General features: G+C 46.3%; 3 protein-coding genes across 3 annotated transcripts in view; 1 reads left to right on the plus strand and 2 right to left on the minus strand.

Annotated features, from left to right (window-relative positions):
* The window catches only part of fmn2a (formin 2a), a 75,200-nt gene extending 72,417 nt beyond the window's left edge, over positions 1-2,783 (plus strand). The window contains exons 17-18 of the mRNA XM_063191977.1: positions 896-977; positions 1,244-2,783. Coding sequence (XP_063048047.1) covers positions 896-977; positions 1,244-1,270 — 109 coding nt within the window. The 3' untranslated portion in view covers positions 1,271-2,783. The remainder of the gene's footprint in view (positions 1-895; positions 978-1,243) is intronic.
* A 1,329-nt stretch (positions 2,784-4,112) lies between these two features.
* Positions 4,113-12,924, minus strand: grem2a (gremlin 2, DAN family BMP antagonist a). The gene is made up of 2 exons (XM_063190998.1): positions 12,207-12,924; positions 4,113-4,771 (listed from the first exon to the last, which is right to left on the minus strand). Exon 2 carries the CDS (start codon positions 4,768-4,770, stop codon positions 4,138-4,140), a length of 633 nt encoding a protein of 210 aa, XP_063047068.1. The 5' UTR covers position 4,771; positions 12,207-12,924; the 3' UTR covers positions 4,113-4,137.
* A 3,225-nt stretch (positions 12,925-16,149) lies between these two features.
* The window catches only part of rgs7a (regulator of G protein signaling 7a), a 75,470-nt gene continuing 69,119 nt past the window's right edge, over positions 16,150-22,500 (minus strand). The window contains exons 16-18 of the mRNA XM_063191750.1: positions 20,942-21,031; positions 19,523-19,576; positions 16,150-17,214 (exon numbers count right to left, since the gene is read on the minus strand). Coding sequence (XP_063047820.1) covers positions 17,188-17,214; positions 19,523-19,576; positions 20,942-21,031 — 171 coding nt within the window. The 3' untranslated portion in view covers positions 16,150-17,187. The remainder of the gene's footprint in view (positions 17,215-19,522; positions 19,577-20,941; positions 21,032-22,500) is intronic.

Below are 22,500 nucleotides of genomic sequence, written 5' to 3' on the forward strand. Positions count from 1 at the left end.
CGGTTGGGGATGTCAGGGGTGTAGAGGGGGCCCAGACCGAGTGACAAGATGGGTTGGCTGTGGAGTTGCCGCTGTTATTTCATGAGGCCACAAGCCTCGCTTGGTGACATCTGCTTACACTAGACCTTACGGCGCACACACACACACACACACACACACACACACACACACACACACACACACACACACACACACACACACACACACACACACACACACACACACACACACACACACACACACGCACCAGACACCCACCTAGCGTCGCCTCGGCTGGGTCGGCCGTAACCTCGGCGGCCAAGGCGAAATGTGGCGGGTGAGTGAGCCGTTGTCATTTCTGGGTTTGTTTTGTCATGCTGAGAGCTCTGGGAATGCGTTCCATATGGGCGGCCGCTCCAGCGCTTCTGCCCGCTCCAGCGCTCCCGTTCACTGGTATGTGCTGGGCCGGTGGATGTGGAGGCTCTCTCTCTCTCTCTCTGTCTCCTCTCCCTCTCTCCTCTTCTCTCTCTCTGTCTCCTCTCCCTCTCTCCTCTTCTCTCTCTCTCTCTCCCTCTCTCCTCTTCTCTCTCTCTCTCTGTCTCTCTCCTCTTCTCTGTCTCTCTCCTCTTCTCTGTCTCTCTCTCTCTCTCTCTCTCTCTCTCTCTCTCTCTCAGGACATCTCCTGTTACCTGTGACGCATGCTAATGATGATGGAGAGAGCCACTCTGTCACGAGGAGACCATTATGCTGATGAATATGAATATGTCACGTTGGGGCTTGATATTTGGGTTGCATGCACACACACACACGCGTACGAACACACGCACTCACACACACGCGCACACACACACGCTCACATACACCCACAGTCACTCTCTCATTCGCTCTCTCTATCTTTCTTTTTTTTTCTCTTCAGATTGAAAGCGGCAGAGGAGTCTTTCAAGCAAGCTCGGGAGAAGGCCTCCTACAGTGTGAAACCCAAACATGCCTCTGGAATCGTGAGTGCTCTCTTCTTAACCCACCTCACCGTTCTGGTCTTACCTCATGTCCTCGCCACATCCCCCATCGCTCCCTCTTCTCGCAGCACCTCACCAAAGTCTGCAATGGTCTCCACCACAGATCCAACTGCTCCATTTGACATCCCGTGTGTAATCGCGGTTCAGATCCTCTCTTGCTCATCGTTTGTCATCCTCTCTCTACAATATTATGTCTTTCTGCTGATGAAAGACCTAATGTGTTTGCTGTTGTTGCTTTTGTTCCACAGAAAGCCAAACTCACACCGAAGATTTAAGAAACTGCCAACAAGGACATCTGTGTGTGTTTGTGTGTGTGTGTTTTTTTTAAGACAAAATATGATGTGGTGTTAAGAGATATTTTCCCGCCTTGGACAATGTGCAAAGGCAAAAAAGAAAAAAAGAAAAACAGCCAAAAAGCTTGGAAGTGTAGCCATTACCCCTCCTCTCCATGATAAGCCAGCACTTTGTTTTCCCTCCCTGTTCAACGTCTCCTGCTGTAATCAAAGAGCATTTTTCCTCAGACCGTTGCTGAGATTTACGCTCCTGAGTCGCCACAGTTTAAACACTGTTGCACAGACGGTGTAGTCGTGCTTACATTCATTCATCAGTGGCCCTCTGCGAGTCCTTTCAAGGTAAGACAATCCTTCCCGGGCCACAAATTATAATCTCGCCAACAGGGATTTCTCTTCCTCTCCAAAGCCTTGGCAGGAGCAGGGGGGTGGGGGGCGGGGAGGTGGGGGACTGAGTTTTAAAGGACAAATAAGCAAACAGGTGCAAAGCATTCATGGCAAAGGCAATCATTGTTAGCAGAGGAACTGGAAGTGCCTTATAATTTGAAGCACACTCTTGTTCATCAGTGTTATTATCATTGACGGTTGGCGAGGAAGACGAGGGCTCTCTGAATCAAATCGGAGATGAAGGGACCATATCATGTTGGCCTGACTCTGCACCTCTACACTTATGGAAAGCCTCGGAGGTGTTGAATAGTTCATATTGCCAAAGTGCTTCCCTGTGTGTGAGTATGGTATGTATGTGTGCGTGCGCGTGTGCGTGCGAGCACGTGTGTGTTGCCTGTGTGTGTTTGCCCATGTGCGTGCTTGTGTGCGTGCATGTGTGCGTGTGTGATTTCAAGGAAGAGAGGCAGGCAGGTGAGGGAGGAAAGGAATTGAGGTGGAAATAGGGGCTGTTATGCTATGTGAAAGATCTTTTGTTTGTAAGAATTCATTAATGTGTTCTGGGGGAACCTAAGCGTGGAAATGCTTTGATGAGATTATTTTAAATTCAGTAATGCACAGTATTGTTTTTTTCCCGTAAATATTCAAGGACCACTGCACAATTTTCAACATTTAGCCCCGTTTCTGAGTTGTCTTTAATAAAGTAGTGGTCCTCACCAATTTTAAAAAATATATATTTTCTGCTGTCTCCGTTATTTGACTAATTTGGATGGTTGGATGGAGGTTTTAAGAACAGATTTGGACATGCCAATAGACGGCCATTATAAAGCCTGTTGAGACAAAATCCAAACTAGGCAAATAACAGAGACGGCAGCAAACATGAAAACACTGGTGAGGACCACTCTACTTAATTGAAGACAAATCAGAAAAGGAGCTGAATGTTGAAAAAAGTGCACTTGCCCTTAAAGCACAAACACAGCACTGTTTTAAAAGATTTTTTCTCATAGTTTTACCTGTTTGTTGTACAGTATATTTGCCCTCTGTCAATTCAGTGAACCCAATTGTGCACTAATGTTTGAATTATAACAGTTTATTTTGAATAAATTTGTCATAAAATAAATATTCTTGTTGAATGTTCTTGACCGTATTATTCACGAATTGAAAAAAAGACTGATTATATTGTAGAATAGATTTATTATATAACAATACTTTAAACTTTAAACATATATATATATTTAAAATTATTCAGTACCTTTATCATATATATAAATTCCTTTATCTATCAGGATACTCTTGTTAAATATTTCTGTGGTACAAAAAAAGAAGGTACATACAGTATAGTGAAAACATCCTTTTTCAAACATAGTGGCTTTCTATAGACATCTGAACAGTGCTCTCTGACTGTTGTCAACAGTTCTCTGCTGATGGTACAAGGGGCAGTTTTTTAACAATGTTGTCAGGAAATAAGAAGAAACATGATTGCTTCATAATTTTCAGATGGGATGACACTGTCCGATTTCCTCGCCCAATATCGGTGGTTAAGTGCCAAAGCATCTGATAGTGACCTTATGTGACAACATTGCCCAAAAACGTTGCTCTGGGTATCATCGTCTTTATGGGCTACACACACACACCTACACACACGTACACATGCAGGCACGCACGCACGCACGCACACACACACACACACACATGAAATGCGGTTGGTGAAGCCGTATAGCTTTAAACATCACAGTCTTATAGTTGTATTGTTCAGTTAGTTCTCCTCCATCTTCCTCCGTGGTTATGGCTCATGTTGAAGTCTTGTCTCCGCGCTGCAGCAGTGGTGCAGGGTGGGGTTGGGGGTTGGGTGGAGGGTTTGAGGTGGGTGAGGGGTTTATACTGAGGCCCGGGGGGGACCCTCTTATCTGCATCGCCCCCCTCAGCGAAGAGTGTTTTGGATTCAGGCCAAGGGAGGGAGGGGGGAGCGTGTAGAGAGAGAGAGAGGGTTAAGGGTTCAAGAGACAGTTGACCTCCGGTCAAGAAGAGGTCAGAGTTCAGAGCAGTCCTCTGTATCACTCTGTCCCCTGCAGGCAAAAGTTCAAAACAATCAAAACACATGTCCTCTGAACGAAACAAACAAAAAATACCCCGAAGCCACAACCTCTTTGGCAGGTTTGGCGAGGGCAGATTCAACCACCAGGATTAAATAGTAAAAAGTATGTGCACTGTTCAGTAGAGAGAAAGGTGAATAGAGTAGGCACTGTCTTATCCACGAATGCTGCCCAGTATAATGCCCATCTCCTTTGCTAACACGGCCCATGGAGAGAGAAACAAACAAGCAAATGAGTCCACACAGTACTTCCTACACAGGGAAAAAGTATTATAGCTCCAGATTGGTGCTCTGAGGAACCAGGGAAGCCCCCCCCCCCACCCCACCCCCACCCCTTCCTTTCTCTGTCTCTCTCCTCCACCAATAACACCGCAGCTCACTGTGTGTCGTTTACGCTCACCGACACGCAGCGGCACTGTTTGACGCGCTGCACCTTCCGGTGGCGGAAGGGCGGGTCCAGGCCGGGGCAGTGCAGCCGGATGGTCACAGTGGTGACTCGATGCGGCCTGCAGAAGGCGCAGGACTGGAAGGACGCCCCGTGCACTGGCTGCTTGCGACGCTGGCGATGCTGACGTGAGCTGGAGGAGGAGGACGACGACGATGACGAAGAGGAGGAGGATGGCGTGTGGATGTGGCGTGGGATGTAGAAGGAGTTGCACTGGCCGTAGCAGAAGCGGTTGACCACCGTGCGGCTCACGCAGCCCTCCTCGCTCACCGTCTGTCGCAGCGGCTGTGTCTTGCACCAGTCGCTGCGCAGGTACTTGCGCTCCGTCACCACCAGGGCCTCGCGGCTGGAGGCCAGCACCTCGGGTTTGCCCATGGGCTGCAGCATGGCAGGGGGGTGAGGGTGAGGGTGAGGCTGGGACTGGGACTGGGACTGGAGGCTGTTGTCCTTCAGCTTGTACGGGGAGGGGATGGAGCCCTGAGGGCCACGGGACTTCTTGGAGTGGGCCGCGGTGCTGCACAGGCTCCACACCAGTAGCGCGGGGAGGGCCAACTTCCAGAACATTCTAACAGGGAGAGAAGAGAAGGAAGAAGAGCGTTAACATTCAGATGATGTGAGGAGAGCCAGCTTCCAGAGCTTTCTGTGGGAGAAGAGAAAGAAAGGAGGAGGGAGAGCGTTGGCATTCAGGAAATGTGAGATCACCATGGTGTGTAGAATCTAAAGTAACATGTGAAGGGCCAACTTCCAGAACTAGCCAGCCAGCTATCTTCTAGAACTTTCTTAGAGGAAGAGAAGAGAAGTGCGTCAACATTCAAGAAATGTGAGGAGGTCATGGTGTTGTAGCATCTAAAGCCATCCATATCCTAGTGTACGTTTGGAGTCATTTCCCTTCTCCATTATTAGCTCATCTCCATCTTTCTTTTCCAACCATGTCCTGTCACTCTACTGCCGCCCTATCTGATGTAGAGACTTAAAAAGCACCCCCACTAAAAACATAAAAAACCACTGACCAGGCCTTCCCCTTGAGATGTTTCTCAGGGTGACAGAAATCAGCTCGAGCCACTACTAAAGCCCTAGACGTAGCCTCTGGCACCCGACCCGAGTCGGCAGAAACAACAGTGAGGCTGGAGGCCAGGGCCACCGACAGCTTTTGGCTGGGCCCAGGACAAAGTCATCTGAGAGGCACCCCCCTCTCAATGCACACAATCTAACATAGACCCTATTACGCCCCCCTCTCTCCCTGGGCCTAAGGCAACTGGCCCATTTGTCCACCCCTTGTTGACCGGCCTGCAGGGCAGCTACAGCTAATGAACAGATGGGCGTCAGTCCAGTCCAGCGTCTCTCACAGAGAGGCTGCTGCGATAGCTAAGCTGGCTCTGTTGTGTGTTTATGATGGATCTGTTTTCTCGGCTTGGACGAGACTCCAGAGTGGCTGGCCTGAAACGCCAACAAAGCCGTGGTGTCGTGTGATCTGTCATGCCGTCTGTCTGGTGGAGCGGAGGAGGATGATGGGAGCCTCAGGTCGAAGCACTTGGCCTTTTTTCTCTTCAAGAAACAACAACAACAAGAAGAAAGCAAGCAAGACAGACAAACCTACCGGAGGGAAGAGGGGGGGACGGGGGACTTTGTGCCTGTGATAAAGTTAATGCCACATTTTAGGCCCGGTTTGGTCCCTTCTTCATTTTAAAGCCCCAAAATGGCGCCCACTCGTAAGTCCTCTGTCTGTACACAGATAACCTCTGAACTGCCATTCACATTCTCAGACCGATGGCTCTCTCCTCTCTTTGTCTGTCTGTCTCTTCCTCTGTGTGTGTGTGTGTGTGTGTGTGTGTGTGTGTGTGTGTGTGTGTGTGTGTGTGTGTGTGTGTGCGCGCGCGCGCGCGTGATAACAGGGTTGTTGTCATCTCAGTGTGTATTTGTGAACAGTGTGTGTGCATGTCCGTGCACACACACGAGGTGCGTGCGGGCGTGAGTGCGTGCGTAATGAAGACAGACTGCTTGTGTGTTCAAGTGTGTAGCTGAGATGATGGGATTGCTGCTGCCGTTTTAGTGTGCCATGGGAGACACAGACACCACTAAAGAGGTCAAGTCAGATAGAAGGAGACATCTTTGGGGCCTGCGTACGACTGGCTGGTCCTTGAAGCATAGCTTTTATTTGCTTTCTTGTCAGTTTGCGGAATTCCCTCAAAAAGCAAACAGGGGGTGTCCTTCAAAAGGAAACTTAAAAAGCCATAAGGCCCCAGAGGAAGTGGACTTTATTGCTCTCGTCGTCGCGGACTAAAATGATTAGCCATTTGCTTACTTTAGACATGAGCCATGCTAGAGATATGTAAACAGACTGTATGTTACTTGGCCATGTGAATGTTATTAAGTCAACCATGGAACGACGGTGGTGCGTGTGCCTGTGTGTGTGTGTGTGTGTGTGTGTGTGTGTGTGTGTGTGTGTGTGTGTGTGTGTGTGTGTGTGTGTGTGTGTGTGTGTGTGTGTGTGTGTGTGTGTGTGTGTGTGTGTGTGTGTGTGTGTGTGTGTGTGTGTGTGATGGTCTGAGAGAATCAGACAGACAACAGAGACAGAGCCATAGAAACACAGACTAAAGAACAGTCGCAGACACACACACACACACACACACACACACACACACACACACACACACACACACACACACACACACACACACACACACACACACACACACACACACACACACACACACACACACTTCAGTCATGGTAAGAATTTCTTTAATTTGTTTTCTTCTCACACTTCACTATAGTAATATTTGATATGATTCACACCACACACACGTCCTTGACCTCTCTCTCTCTCTCTCTCTCTCTCTCTCTCTCTCTCTCTCTCTCTCTCTCTCTCTCTCTCTCTCTCTCTCTCTCTCTCTCTCTCTCTCTCTCTCTCTCTCTCTCTCTCTCTCTCTCTCTCTCTCTCTCTCTCTCTCTCTCTCTCTCTCTCTCTCTCTCGCACACATACATAGAATACCAGTCATCTGCATCCACATATATTAAGACCTGCTGATTCTGTAGATGGCTGCATCTTGTCTAGTCCTCCTGAACGTGCGGCGTGCCTCTGACTCTCTTCCCTGTCTCTGTCTCCGTCTGTGCATTAGTAAGCATTAGCTCTGGCCTCATGACTTACAGTTCCCCAGTCACAAGAGGAGGAGGCTCAAAGATGACAGATGTGCCATAAAATTCCCCTTTCCATTCACAAGCATGATCGAACTCCGGCTCCAACTAGGAGTCTGGGTACAATAAATTTGGGCACGCAGACAGACGACCAGCGCCGTGCAAAAACAACACAACAAAATATGCATGCAAGCAGGCAGGCAGGCAGGCAGGCAGGCGCACGCGCACACACACACACACACACACACACACACACACACACACACACACACACACACACACACACACACACACACACACAGTGATTCCACTTATTTGGGGGCACATGAAGGACCCCCTCTGGAATTATTCTTGCTGAATTTATCATGGCTGGAATGGTGGGGCCCAAGGTGATTGCCTAGTTTGTCTATTGGTAAAACCGTCTCTGTGCGTGCGCACACACACATACACACACACATTGCTCACAATGCACTACGCTCACACACACACACACACACACACACACACACACACACACACACACACACACACACACACACACACACACACACACACACACACACAGAGAGACACATCTAATTTCATAAATCTCTCTGGAAGACAAATTGCTGTCTGACGGTAATGATAGTGTTCTGAGCACACAGAGAAAACTAAACAGAATGCCTACTTGACTTTCCCTCCTTGTTGTCTTAACCCCCTATCCTCTGCCAGGGAGGGTCTCTGGTACTGCAGTCAAAGGTGACACAGTTTTAACATGAAATGGGGGCCAGGTGAAGGCAGAGTTTTGGAAGGTACATAGAAATGCAGTGTTAAATCAACACTTAGAGGGTTGATGTAACATCTTCTAGCATGTATTTGGTCTCAGTACTCTCATAAGTGCTGCATTAACACTGCATTTATACTATGCAGTTATGAGCCACATACTACACAGTACATTCTTACAGAGTTGATTTAACACTCAGAGAGTAGGCTATTACCAGCAACACTGTGCCTATTAAATTGAACTGTCCAAGTGTGGAAACGACACTGAATTGTTCTGTGTAGTTTGTTGTTTGAACCCCCTTTCTGAGGTTACAACTGTAATCTTTGCCATACACAATTACAGCTCTTGGCAAGCCGGCTAATTTGTCTAAAAGTATGATGAGACATCATGCGCTCGGTATGTACACTGCACTGTAATGTCACTCTGGCTGCCATGTAGTTCAGAGGGTTTACTGTCTCTGGCTTTGAACAGACTCACTACAGAAAAACGGTGCAGAATTACTGATAGTTTGGCATTTACAGTATATAAATATTTCAAACGTGCAACAGCATAAATGACTGTGAATAACTTTTATAGTGGAAAAATGCATTTCCTTATTCAAATACATTTTCCCATTCTTCACCATTGATATCAAACACCCCTTTTTCCTGTATATCATGTGCGTGATGGCAATCAGTGATTTAAAAAAAAAAAAAATATATATATATATAACAAAAAAAAAATGTTACTTTGGAAAAAGTGTCTTCCAGTTGTCCCAAAACACACACACACACACTCACTCATGCTCATCCAACACCAGCATCACCTCCATACTACCAGCATCTCAGCTCCACCACCAATATTGGACGAGTGAGTCTGCCAAACTCAACAAACATGCACGGGGAAAGAGTGGATTCCTCCCCTCCCCTCCCTGCCCCTCAGGGATACCTGCATCTACTGACACCCCCATAACAAGGGAACTGGGTGAACTGAGGCAGAGCTGAGGCAGGTGAGCAGAGCACGCAGACCACAAGAGCAGACCTCAACATCTCAGCCACGGCTGGAATAACGCATAGGCTAGATATGGATGCAACCAGGGGGCCCCCACCTACCAGGGGGGCCACAATTGCCCTCGAAAGGCCATCTTGGGAAAAAAAAGCCAAATTCTAAATGTTAATACTCCTTTTTACAGTTATCAGACATACGTATTAGTCCATGTTCCTGACTCAGAATGATGGTGCTATGTGAATCGGGATGCTATGTCATTTTGTCACAGAATTTGCCTTCCGCGGGGACCTAAAGCAACCTGTAGCCTAGGGGTCCTGGACCATCTTAATCCTGCCCTGGTCTCAGCAGCCCTTCACTGGATACCTGCATCTTCTGGGATACCACCATAACAAGGATGGGGGAACTGAGCTGAGACTGAGACTGAGGCAGAGCTGGCAAGCAGGCCACAAGGGCAAAACTCAACATCTCGGCAGCCACACACACACACACACACACACACACACACACACACACACACACACACACACACACACACACACACACACACACCATCGTTCCACGGCTGGCGCCAAGCGCTCGGCCCTGTGTGACAGCAGACTTCCCCCGTGAACTCATCACAGCAATTATGACATTTACGGGTAAATCTCTCCACAGCTCCAGTGGGTGCTGAGGGTGTTATTATGGACAAATCTGCCAAAATTACCTGCGACGCGACGCTATGCTAACACACGCACACATGCGCACACACACATACACACACAGACTGAACACATGCCATGCACAGACACACACACTCTCTCTTTCTCTCTCACGCACAGACACACACACACTCTGTCTCACACACACATAGACACACACTCTGTCTCTCTCTCTCTCTCTCTCTCTCTCTCTCTCTCTCTCTCTCTCTCTCTCTCTCTCTCTCACACTCACACAAACACACACACACACACACACACACACACACACACACACACACACACACACACACACACACACACACACACACACACACACACAGGCAGTGAGAGAGAGAGGGAGGGAGAGAGGGAGGGAGGGAGTCAGAGAGAGACACACCACACACAGACACGCTGATGATGTTTCTCAGTTGAATGCAAACCATGCAATTAAAGCCTATTATGGTAAATGCTGGTGGTTTAATCTCCTCAGGCTTGCGGGGTGAGCTAGTGTGACAGACAGACAGGCAGGCAAGCAGGCAGGGCAGGATGTGTGGGGGCACTGATCTGTCAGGACCTGGAGCCTAGCAAGCAGCACACACACACACACACACACAGGCCGGGCCCCTCGCAACCAGCAACGACACACCACCACCACACCGCACCACCCCAGCACAGTACACACACACACACACGCCTCACTGGAGACAGAAGGAGAAAGACGCACGCACGCACACATGCACACACACACACACACACACGCGCACGCACGCACGCACGCACACACGCACGCACGCACACACACACGCACACACACACACACACACACGCGCACGCACGCACGCACGCACACACACACACACACACTTCTGTCTATCTGTCTTTTAGTCTCTCTGCCCCAGATCCATTTGTCTGTGTCTGCTGGTTTGGACAAAGACGCTGCTTTTTGAGCCTTTTAAGAGAATAGAACTTGGAGGGGCCGCCCTTTATACAGTATTATATATTATATTGTTGGTATTCAACAAAGGACTCCATCAATACAAATTGATCCCCTCAGGATCATTCTAATGTCACCCCCTAAATCCAATGAAAGAATCCATGAGAATGTAAAAAAAGTAAAATATAGTATTTAGCTATTACTTTTATCATATACATTTTGTATAAAAAAACAAAAAAAATGGTTGTGCTTGTTTGCCAGTGCAGTCTCTTCATGTTGCTAAATAACGATTGAGTTCCCACATGCATCCTCAGGGGGTCCAGGGGGCTGTCCGTGCCTGTGATGATGTAGTAGCTCTGATCTGAGCATCACAGGGCATTGTACTCTACTGTGCGGTGCGGTGCGGTGCGGTGGCCGTGCTGGCTGGCTGGCTGTGCTAGCCACAGGGCTTTCACAACATCTCCCGGTGGAAGGCACGGACGGATGGAAAAGCCTGCCGATTTAAGTCAATCTGAAATCCTCTTTGCCCCAAAACAACCAGCACTGCACTGCACATGTACTGTAGGCCATTTGTTTTCTCACCACAGGACCTGGTTCTGTTCAAACCAAAGAGTTATATGGGTTTCTGAAAGGACGGATTACTTGAATAGAACAGCATTTCTGCACACTATTGGACTCATGGGACGATCACTCTTTAAGGATGCGGAGATAGTAAATCAGATACAACTTTATTCTCAATTAAGAATGATCAGCTTCCTAGATCCACACGCATCATGTTCCAACTCGAAATCGTGCCCTACGAGTCCACACAACATGAAACATGCCCTTGTTGTGTGGTTGTTTAATGGTAATTCTGTATACTTATAACCATAGTTTACTTACGGCTGAGAGCATTGGTAATTACTGGGCTTTGCAACACTAATCCACGGTTTCCCAATAGTACTAACAACTGCCGCCCGCGCTGTGGTGATACCCACCATGCAGTACCAGCCATTACAAACCTGGTATTACACACTACATTTGGAGCTAGATAATAGGAACAACCCAGAGAATAAGAGCAACACTGTTCAGGTTTATATTTGGCACTCTTAAGGGTTTCACTGTGTATGGTGCGGGGAGCCAATAAGAAGAAGCGTGTGGTATTGGATGGTTGTGGTGCAGTGCAGTGGTTGCCTTCTGAGTGCACAGTCTCTCACCATCAGTGTTCCATTCGCTGCCTAAAGTTTTTCATCTACCCTTCACAACTTACTGACCACAAGAAGCACATGAGAAGAAGCATTTTGCTAGTAGTGGGTTCCTGCTTTGTGATTTGTTCTCCCATGCAGGACCAATATCAATGTTAGAATTTGACTTCATGTGGCGGAATTCAGGTAAATTGGGCCATTTTTTTTTCTCATAAAAGTGAATGACCCAAAGTGACCCAATTTACCTGAATTCACCATACTGTGTGAGGAGAAAATGAAGGGAGAAAGCATGTAGTATGGAGGTGTGGAGGGTACAGTACCTGCTAAGTGCGTTGTTGTCCCAGGAGAGGGAAGTGGCGGCCCGCTGCTCTGAGGAGTCTCTGGGAGAGATGAGGTGAGGTGAGAGAGGTGACGCAGAGGTTAAAGGTGACAAGGCGAGTGGCTGCGGTCCTGGCGGAGGCTGTGGCTGTGGCTGACTCCTGGAGATATGGGGTGGATATGGGCTGCCATCAGGACAGCTGGAGCTCAGGAAGAGAGAGTGAGAAAGGAGAGAGTGTGAAAGAGTGAGTGAGTGAGTGAGTGAAAGAGAGAAAGAGAGGGGTGAGAGATGAGATGAGATGAGAGAGGCCAGCAAAAGTCCCTCTGGGTCCTCCCCCCCCTTGGCTCTCTTGGCTGCCGGGTGTCCTCAATTTGTCCCCTTGTCACTTTGTGTTTAATTTCCAAACGGATGAGCTGTCATGTTCGTGGAGCGGGGGCCCGCGTCTTCTCGGAGCTCTTCTCCCAGCGGTGTGTTGTCCTTTTGCCGGTATCACTCACCCCTCAAGCCCTGCCGTGTCACCTCTTCATCCGCAGCGGCACTTTCGCAGATCTAAGCGCCCTCAAGAGGGAATTCCTTTGGCTTGTCAGAGGGAGAGCCGATGTGTTGTGGTGTAGCGTGACACTTTGCTGCTCTGTACTGCTGTGCTGCTGGGTCTGGCTCTGTCTGTCTGTCACTCGGTCTCGCTTGTGTTTCTGCTCCAGCCTCCTTCTACGTCTCCTACTCCCCCTCTCTCTTCTTTCTCCTCTCTCTCTCTCTCTCTCTCTCTCTTTTTCTCTCCCTCCTTCTTTACAGCACCTCTGTTCCACCCTTTTCCCCCCCTCCTCTCTTTCTCTGTCTCTAGAACTCCTTTCCCCCTCCTCTCTCTTTTTCTCTCTCTCTTTCCTTCTTACAGCACCTCTGTTCCCCCATTTCTCCCTCCTCTCTCTCTCTCTCTCTCTAGACCTCCCTCATCCCTCCCTCTGGCACCACCCCGACTTAGGCTAATACTCTTTCAAACTTTAACTGAGGCACTCCTGCTTTCATGCATATATTATTCACATCTTCTCTCTCTCTCTCTCTCTCTCTCTCTCTCTCTCTCTCTCTCTCTCTCTCTCTCTCTCTCTCTCTCTCTCTGTCTCACACATACACCGTCACACTGACAATGATGGGACGTGTTAGACTTCTTTCAGACCATCAGACCCCTTTTAAAGTCTCTCTTCATATGTTTGCAGCAAACTTATTTTATTTCTGTAAAATTTCATTATACTCTCACTCGTACTTTGATGGCGGAAATGAGCACGTCGAGGCATTAAAAGTCCTTGTGAATTTCCTTGAAATAAATCTGTTCATATGTTCCTTTTCAAGCAGCAGTCTTAATGACTAATATTCTTTTGTTTCTATGCGGCATGTTCTCTCTTTCTCACACACACACACACACACACACACACACACACAGACACACACACAGACACACACACAGACACAGACACACACACACACACACACACACACACACACACACACACACACACACACACACACACACACACACACACACACACACACACACACACACACACACACTAGGAGAAGGAGGCAGAATTAGCAGTTGTGGTTGGGTGAAGTGAAGACCAAAAGAAAAGCCCTTCCCTGTACTTTTCTTATGTGCCTCACTTCAAATCCCTTACCCACAGACAAACCCAGTTTCTCACAGTGAGTGAGTGAGAGTGTGTGAGAAACGAAACGAGCCAGGGAGTGGGGGACACAGGACAGAGGACAGACAGACAGGCATGGGCTCATAGCACACTCATCGCTCCTTCCCACCCCAAGAAGAAGGAAAAAAAAGCGCGGAGAGCCACGCATCCATTAATCATATTTCAGAGGGGGGAACATTCCTGTCTCCGTTCTTTCTGTTGTTGCATTCTGTTTCTGTTATGAAGTTCATTCTTTCATCCCTTGCGGTTTTCGGCTCACACTCGTCTGACCACTACAACAACAACAATGTCTGTCACTCACCATATGACAAAACACACTAAAGCCGCCACTCTCTCTCTCCCTCTCCCTCTCCTTCTCGCTCTCCCACTCTCACTCACACACTCTCTCTCGCTCTCTCAGACACGCGCTCTCACACACACACACACACACACACACACACACACACACACACACACACACACACACACACACACACACACACACACACACACACACACACACACACATTCCATCGCCCCCACGAGCCATTATACGGAGAGCTTTGGCGCAAAGCTGTGCGTGTCTGTAACTGTAACGAATGTCTCCATCATATTTAATAAGTCTGATCTGAGCGCCGAGATCACAACACACACACACACACACACACACACACACACACACACACACACACACACACACACACACACACACACACACACACACACACACACACACACACACACCTTGCAGCCACACCCAAAGGCACCAAACAAGCAGCGCACTGCAAACTCCCCCACTGTGCCAGGCCAGGCTTTGAACGGGACCCTCGCAACGCTTTGGCCCTTAACTTTTGGGGTTGTTGCCGCTCGGTCCCTCTTTGTTCTTATCACAACACCCAGGGCCAGTCAGTGGAAACATCTTGAGGAACATCTGATTTCTTTAGATGTTTTAAATGAAGAGGACTGAGTATTTTGCCATCCCTTTTCGCCCCTTCACCTCTTGGTAAGCATGGGCGTAGTTTGAGGGGGGGACAGGGGGTGTTGGGGGGGTTGGCGGAAACTTATAATGACAAGTCAAGGAAATGGCCAACTAAAAATTAAAAGTACCGATATTTTAAACTTTTTGATTAAAATACATGCTATTAAGAAATTAATATGAATTCTATTATATTTTTATATTCCATTATTTTTGTCACCAACTGATGCAAAAGTCAAACTCCGCTTAGGCTGGCAAGGTCTCTTTTATCTCCCCATGGGAGCATCAGCACATGCTCATAAATGACAAGACAGTGGAGGCGCTTTGGTGAAGAATTAATAGAACATTTCCTCACTGACAGTGAAAACGGATTTCTGCTGATTCAAACCTTTGAGCTACAGGGCTAATACTGGCTGTAAGGTACTTGTACTGTGTCTTCTCTTTTCATCACCGTTTCTGCTCATTTAAAGTTGCTCACTGACTTCCTCCCACTTCCTCCTCTATCAGTTTTATGCGCTCGCCCACACCACCACCACCACCACATCTCATCCCTCCTTAATTGCGAAATTGCCGGGGAGTATTTGGTTCATGTCAACAAGAGGTAAATTCTGGTATTAAACGACTCTCCCAACTGGGATGGAAAGGCTCCGGGCAGCAGCGGCAGCGGCAGCAGGGGCTTGGTGGAGTTTGAAGAGGCCACAGAGGATCAGTTATTACCACCCAGTGGCCTCAGCAGGAACTGCAAGGCTCCAACAACAACTCACAAATCACACTGCAGTGCACACCGCACAAGAGTTTCAAACCTATTCAATGAGTTAATCTACTAGACTGATCACGTTTGAATAGTAGACCGAGATGTTTTGTTTTATGTCTAAAATTGCTGGGAGTACGCGGGTCACGTCAACAAGAGGTACAGGAAAGTTCCAACAACAACTCACAAATCACACGGCAGTGCACACACCACACCGCAACGCTAACTTGGAGGGAGTTTTTCCACTTCCACTCAAATCTCAGCGCTTCATGGCTGCTTTAAAAGTTGTTCCTAAAAGACATAGTTTCGGGTAAGTTGCTGAGAGGGAGAGATCTATGTATTTATGCATGCTTCCTGAGGGCTTTGGGTACGGAGCCACAATTCACTGTACTTAACTCAATGTCTTTGTATTATTCTACCACATAGAATAGCAAAACAAAGTATGTTGAACTCTGGCTGTGTGGAAAAAAGAGGTGAATGTTGGTGCCATAACTTCAAAAAATAACAATAATAAAAAACACTATCCACCATTCGTTTTTCAGATAAAGGGCTGACTTTAATACATTTTAATTAAAAGTGTCTTTAAATATGGTATAAAAATAAATGAAGAGAGTAACAAAGAATTAACTACTACATAAGACAAGACACAGCCTGTTGGTGGTGGTTGTGGCGGTGGTGGTATCATTTCCAATACATTTTTCAGTGTGACTTCACAAGTGTGATGGAAAACTGTGCTAAATCTGTGTGTGTGTGCGTGTGTGCATGTGTGTGCACTCAGGCCTGTGCCGACAGAGAGGGACAAAGTTGTCCCGGGCCCAGGGATAGGGGGGGCCCAGAACTGGGACCCCATTACATTGTATACATTAAGAGGAGGTCTCTTTCAGATGAAATTGTGCCTGGGCCCGGCCACGTCTGTCAGCGACCCTGTGTGTGTGTGTGTGTGTGTGTGTGTGTGTGTGTGTGTGTGTGTGTGTGTGTGTGTGTGTGCGTGTTTCTTTTTTTTCCTTGTAGTGCAATAAAACATGATGCAGATGGAAACAGGTGTCTTATGCGTGCCTTGTTAACACCTCCTCTAATGTGACTATTTTGTTAATTAATATTTTTGTGTTTCTCACAGAGCTTATCTATGCAGATTTCCTTGACTATGTTGTTTTTTTGTCCTTTTTTTCATCTCTATGTTGTTTAACGTTAAGAATGGACAGCTTGATGTTGAAGCCGTCTGATATACATGGAAGAGACTGAACATCAGACTGCTTCGAAAAAAGGCATTATCATCAATCATCATCATCATCCAACGTTTTTCAAAAGGTCTCCAGAAGTCCGAACAAACACCAAAAAGTGAAAAATAATAAAAAATGTTGTCTTCAGGATACGGAAACGAAAAAAAAAGAAGCAGAATAAGGGATGTAGAAAATCAGTCCCTTGGACATGCAACCATTGGGGTTTTGTTTGAAGTCCATTGTTGTCTGTGGGGAAGTGTGGAGCAACCAGATGAGGAAAAAAATGGAGGAGAAAAAAAACTGTCTTTGTCCAGTGGCATCAGAGTCTCTGCATTTCAGCTCGATCACACAACATGAGCAGCTCACCTTTTGGAGGTGAGAGATTTTCCCTGGGAGGTGAAGGAAGGAGAGAGAGAGAGAGAGAGAGAGAGAGAGAGAGAGAGAGAGAGAGAGAGAGAGAGAGAGAGAGAGAGAGAGAGAGAGAGAGAGATATATTAACATGGTTGACTGACATCATTCTTGCTATAGTAACTGCAGTGTTAGAGGGTGGGTGGGAGTAAGTGGAAATGGATGTTGTAAGCATGTTAATGAGAAGGCAGTGAGCGATTAGAAAGACAATATACACACCATCACAATGGTTAATGGCTGACTGCTCATGCGCTATAGTCTCTCTAAGATCAAATGAATGCTCCTCTCTTTATAGTATATACAGTAATATAGTGGGAATAAGGGTTTATAATATTTCATGATTGACTTAATCTAGACACAGCACATCCCTAAACGATAAAGTGAAAACCACTATAAAAGAATAAAGCTTAATTTCACCTGCCAGCAAACACACATAGTAGATGCATTTGAAGTAGTAGTCCACAAACTGAAATTCCTAACGGTTCCCATTTCTTATCAGAGGCGGGTAATCATGGCTTCAGAGTATCAGATCAGGACAGTGAAACAGCTCATAAATATGTACGAGAAAACGTGCATAGACTTATTTGATCTATGATGGGAATCTGACATTTAAATATGAGTATCAAGTGTGTGTATGCACAATTTTAGTCCACGTTTTAAAAATTGAGTTTGGCCCTCAACTTTGTTACAGATTTAGATTTTGTCCATCGGTCAATTTGAATTTGCCAGACCTGTACTAGACTGATCACATTTGTAAAGATTTTATTAGACACGTTATTATTCTTTTCACTTTTGGACACCTGATTACCCACCTTTGTTTGTTATGTACAACACTTCACATAACATCATAAAACAAAAGAGATCTCTGATTGGTGATGTAGTAGTGATTGACTGCTTTTAGCATGTGGTATGGAGAGAGAGCGTTAGGCGTTATTTGCTGCGCGCCGAAATGTTATGATGGATGACACACAGTAAACACGGTCAACACGGTACAGTAGACATGCGGCATTTGTGGGGGGAAGAGCGGGGACTGGTTTGCCATTAAACTGTCACTTGACTGGTAAACATTACCTGGAAGCATATATCCCTCAAAACAAGTTCTTACTTTTCTGTGGACAAGGAAAAAATAAAATGTAAGGTGTGTGTGTAGGGTGGGGGAGACATTCTGGCAAATGTAGCAGAGCAAATACTCCAAATTATGCCATGAACCTTTAAAGAAAAATGATGCACTGCCACTTTTTGTTATGGTTCACGTATATTCCAAGAGTTCATAACCAATACCTCAAATTCGTAACCCAGTAGATTAATTGTGGTACTGGAATCTCAGCAATTAACAGGTTTCAGTCAGAAAAAAACCTGTCCAGACACATCCTTTCCCATTACCCAAGCTGATCCCTGTAAACCTGCTCAACGCTGCACACAGGTGGATAAAGAACTGTAATGCTTTGTTATGGTTTCTGTTATTAAAGCTAGTTCCCCTAAAGAGAAGACACAGGCAAAAAAACAACATCAAAAGACTTGGAGAAGAGGAGAAAAGACAAAAGGAGAGGACGAGGTGGAGGGAAGTTTCTTTTCCTTCCAAGACTTAAACACGGTCAGGAGGAGAGAACAAGGTGTGAAGAACATCACGGAGGAGCTTGGGAGAAGAGAAGACAACTGGTTACTTTGAGGAATTCCTGAAACCAGAAGAGTTAAAGGCTCCATACATATTGGACAGGACTTAGCCCTGTGGCTACACCAGGCATGGAACTGAAGCAGAAACAATTGTGGAAATTTTATAGAGATTATTAAATAGAGATTAGATGATAGAGTAGATTAATTTCATTTTTAGGGTTGATAGGGTATTCATTTGTTGGAAATTTAGCAGTACTGACTGGACACGGCTTACAACATATTTCAGCAGAACTGACTGGACACGGCTAAAAACATAATTCAGTACAACTGACTGGAAGTGGCTAACAATTGATTTCAGTAGAATTCACTGGGATTTGCAACACAAGACATGATAGTGCTGTTTACTTTTTGGAAAAAAAAGACTTTCTTAACTTTTGGTCAGAACTTCTGCTCCAGTTTTGCAACCATTGGTGTGGCCTTTGGGGTCAGTCCAAAATCACATGGGGTGACGAAAAAAAGGGATAAAGCCCGGCCCGCTGCCCAACTTTATCGGATCAGACAGAATCAAAGAGGTCTGATTGGCTTGCTTATCCGACCACACATGGAGAGAGGAGAGACAGGGGAGGGGGGGGGTCGGCCGGGCAGGGCGGGGTGGTGGTGGGCATGTCCACTTACCACACTGCGTGTGAATTTCTCAAAGGAGGTTCTGCGATCCTGAATGAGTGCCGACTTTAACCAACACAACAACAGAGAGGAAGAAAAAAAAAAGAAACAAAAGCAACCAAAAAGAAAAAAAGAAGGAGAAATAACAGAGAAAACAAAAAAAGAAGCAAAAACAACCAAAAAGAAAAAAAAGAAGAAAACCAAAAAGAAGACGAAAGGAAAAAAGAACAAAAAGTAACCAAAAAGAAAAAAGACAAAAAAGAAAAAAATGAGAGAGAAAAGGAGATAAAAAAAAAACACAAAAAAGAGAAGGGAAGCCAGAAAAAAGAAAAAAAAAAGAGCGCTGAAACAAAAGGAGTGTGAGTGATGATGGGGAGAGAGTGTGTGGGAATCCGCATTACAACTGATAACAGCTGAGCTGACTGACCCCAGCACAGTGTAGCAGTATGTGTGTGGGTGCAGTTAAGAGGATAGAAGTGGACTTGGCCACCAGTCTGTTATCAGTTGCAACAGGTAAAAGGAGAAGAGCACTTAAGAAAAAATGATGCAGATGAGTTCTCAACACAAATACTTAATTAAGAGTGGTGATATAATATAATATAAACAATGTTTCATTACCGCTGCGAGGAGTCCGCCATAGTGACGATGCCCCAGATTAACAAATGAAATATATTCACCCTCATTCCCCCCAATCACTCAACCCAAAACAATTTACAGGACACGAACACTAATGATTCAGTAAAGAGAATAGAAGGCAACTATTCAACTTCAAGTCCATACGACAATACAATTTCACCACAATGATACAGGCCCTCCTTCCTAGTCAATGGCACACATGAAGAATACATAAAAAACGAACAAATAGACTGATGTGTTCAGTACTGTGAAAATGCAGGCAAGTGGTACAGTAAGAGAGAATTGGTGTGAGGTCCCTCTCCCAGCCCTTATGGCAAGATTCAAGTTTGGCTGGAGGAGCAAAGAGGTGTTTTTCTCTCTCTCTCTTTATCACTTGCACAGATATAAAGACACACAGACATGCAGATGCACGCACGCGCGCACGCGCGCACGCACGCACACACACACACACGCACACGCACCCGCACACACACGCACACACACACACACACACACACACACACACACACACACACACACACACACACACACACACACACACACACACACACACACACACACACACACAGGTCTCAGCAGCAGCAGCAGCAACAGCAGCAGCAGCAGCAGTAGCAGTGGTGCAGGTCTTCAGGTGTTCCGAGGCGTGTAAAGGCAACAGATCCCACCAGTCCCAGGCCGAGCCTGGCTGAGGTGGGGCCCAACTGAGACTGGGCTGAATGGCTGATTGGCTGGACGGGTGGATGAGTTTTGTGGTTCTGTTCAGATACAGTGCACTTTTGGACTGGGAGCCGTTACCTTTTTCTTGGCCTGCAGCAGCTCCTGGTAGGCACTGGATCGAATGAAGCGGCTGTAGGAGTCACTCTTCATCAGCTTATATATGTGCTCCTGCAAAACAGAAAAGGGATCAAGGCATCATGACTTCATGACATGCCTCTCTCTCTCTTTCTTTCTTCCCTACATTCATTCATTCATCACGCACACGCACACGCGCGCGCACACGCACACGCGCGCGCACACACACACACACACACACACACACACACACACACACACACACACACACACACACACACACACACACACACTACTGTATAATACCTAAATACTAGAATGTAATACAAAGACTAATAAATCCGCACACATCCACATGAATAAACAATGAAATGCAACACTGAGGTGCAAGTCTGCCCCCTGGTGTCCTCTGATGGCTATTGCTGATTGCTGATTTTTTTTGTTTATTAGCTCATTTTGCATTTTGCAACTCAGCAGATGAATGTAACTAACAAATTCCAAAGTAGTCATGTCCACCGAGGTGAGGAACATTGTTCTCTATTTCATGTGTTTCCGCTCCCCAAGATCTTTGAGACGTTGTGAGTATGTATGTATGTACCAAACTTAGTTTTTGTTCAGACACAACTTATTTGCCTTCTTCTTCTACTTCTGACTTACACATCTTAATTTCAAAAAGCTAAAAGTTCCTTTAATCTACTTAGTCCTCAAAATGACTCATTTTCTTTTATGATTTAAAAAGTTTTGTAAAGGCTGCTATTTCCTATGCATCCAATAGAGTCTAGACTTACCTAAAAATGTGGCGCGGGGATATTTTTTAAAGCTCGTCAGAGAGAACACACCCTATACCAGTTCTCTGGAACATTCTACAGCAAGTCAATCCAATACATCAGGGTTTCCCAAACTGTGGTGCGTGCACCCCTGGGGGTGCGCGGCCTGCTACAAGGGGGTGCGCGAGCGGAATTGGGCAATGGCGGATATGTGTGTTTTTCTACAGCATTAATGAACATTAAGTAGTTTTTAATTGTTTGGTGAATTGTATGCTGGAAGGGTCCATCTGAAGTGTAATTTATATCTCCTAGACTTGTCATGCAACAAGTTCCATTGTAATGAAGACAGAAAAAAATGTCAATTATATTGGAAATGAGGACTCCCCAAAATGACTCTGTATAATGTGCGGCAATATTCGCATAGGGGGTGCGCGAACCACACTGAAATGTACAAGGAGGTGCACGGGGAAAAAAGTTTGGGAACCGCTGCTATACACCATCATTATAGATCATAGAATGGGGGTCAGATGTGGCCTACTGGTCAAGGAAATTGGTTATGTGAAATGCCCAAAGCCCAAATCCTGAATACCAGTGGGAAGAAGATCTCCTAGGACCTACACCTTCATCCATGGCTTCATCCAGTGCTTTTGAACAGAACACCTGCTTTGACTCCACATTGCTCCAAGAACCTAGCCTGATTGTCATCGAATTTCGAATCTCTTTGAGACTTGGTCTGTCCAAGAGCATAACAATTAACATTTCCCAAACCCCCTTGGTTTGGCCCTTGGTTTGCTA

This window comes from Engraulis encrasicolus, chromosome 24 (genome assembly GCF_034702125.1).
Source record: "Engraulis encrasicolus isolate BLACKSEA-1 chromosome 24, IST_EnEncr_1.0, whole genome shotgun sequence".
Taxonomy (NCBI): Eukaryota; Metazoa; Chordata; class Actinopteri; order Clupeiformes; family Engraulidae; genus Engraulis; species Engraulis encrasicolus.

Bases quoted from the DNA above. Each gene is read 5' to 3' on its own strand.
- grem2a (XM_063190998.1), bottom strand. From the start codon at position 4,770: ATGTTCTGGAAGTTGGCCCTCCCCGCGCTACTGGTGTGGAGCCTGTGC.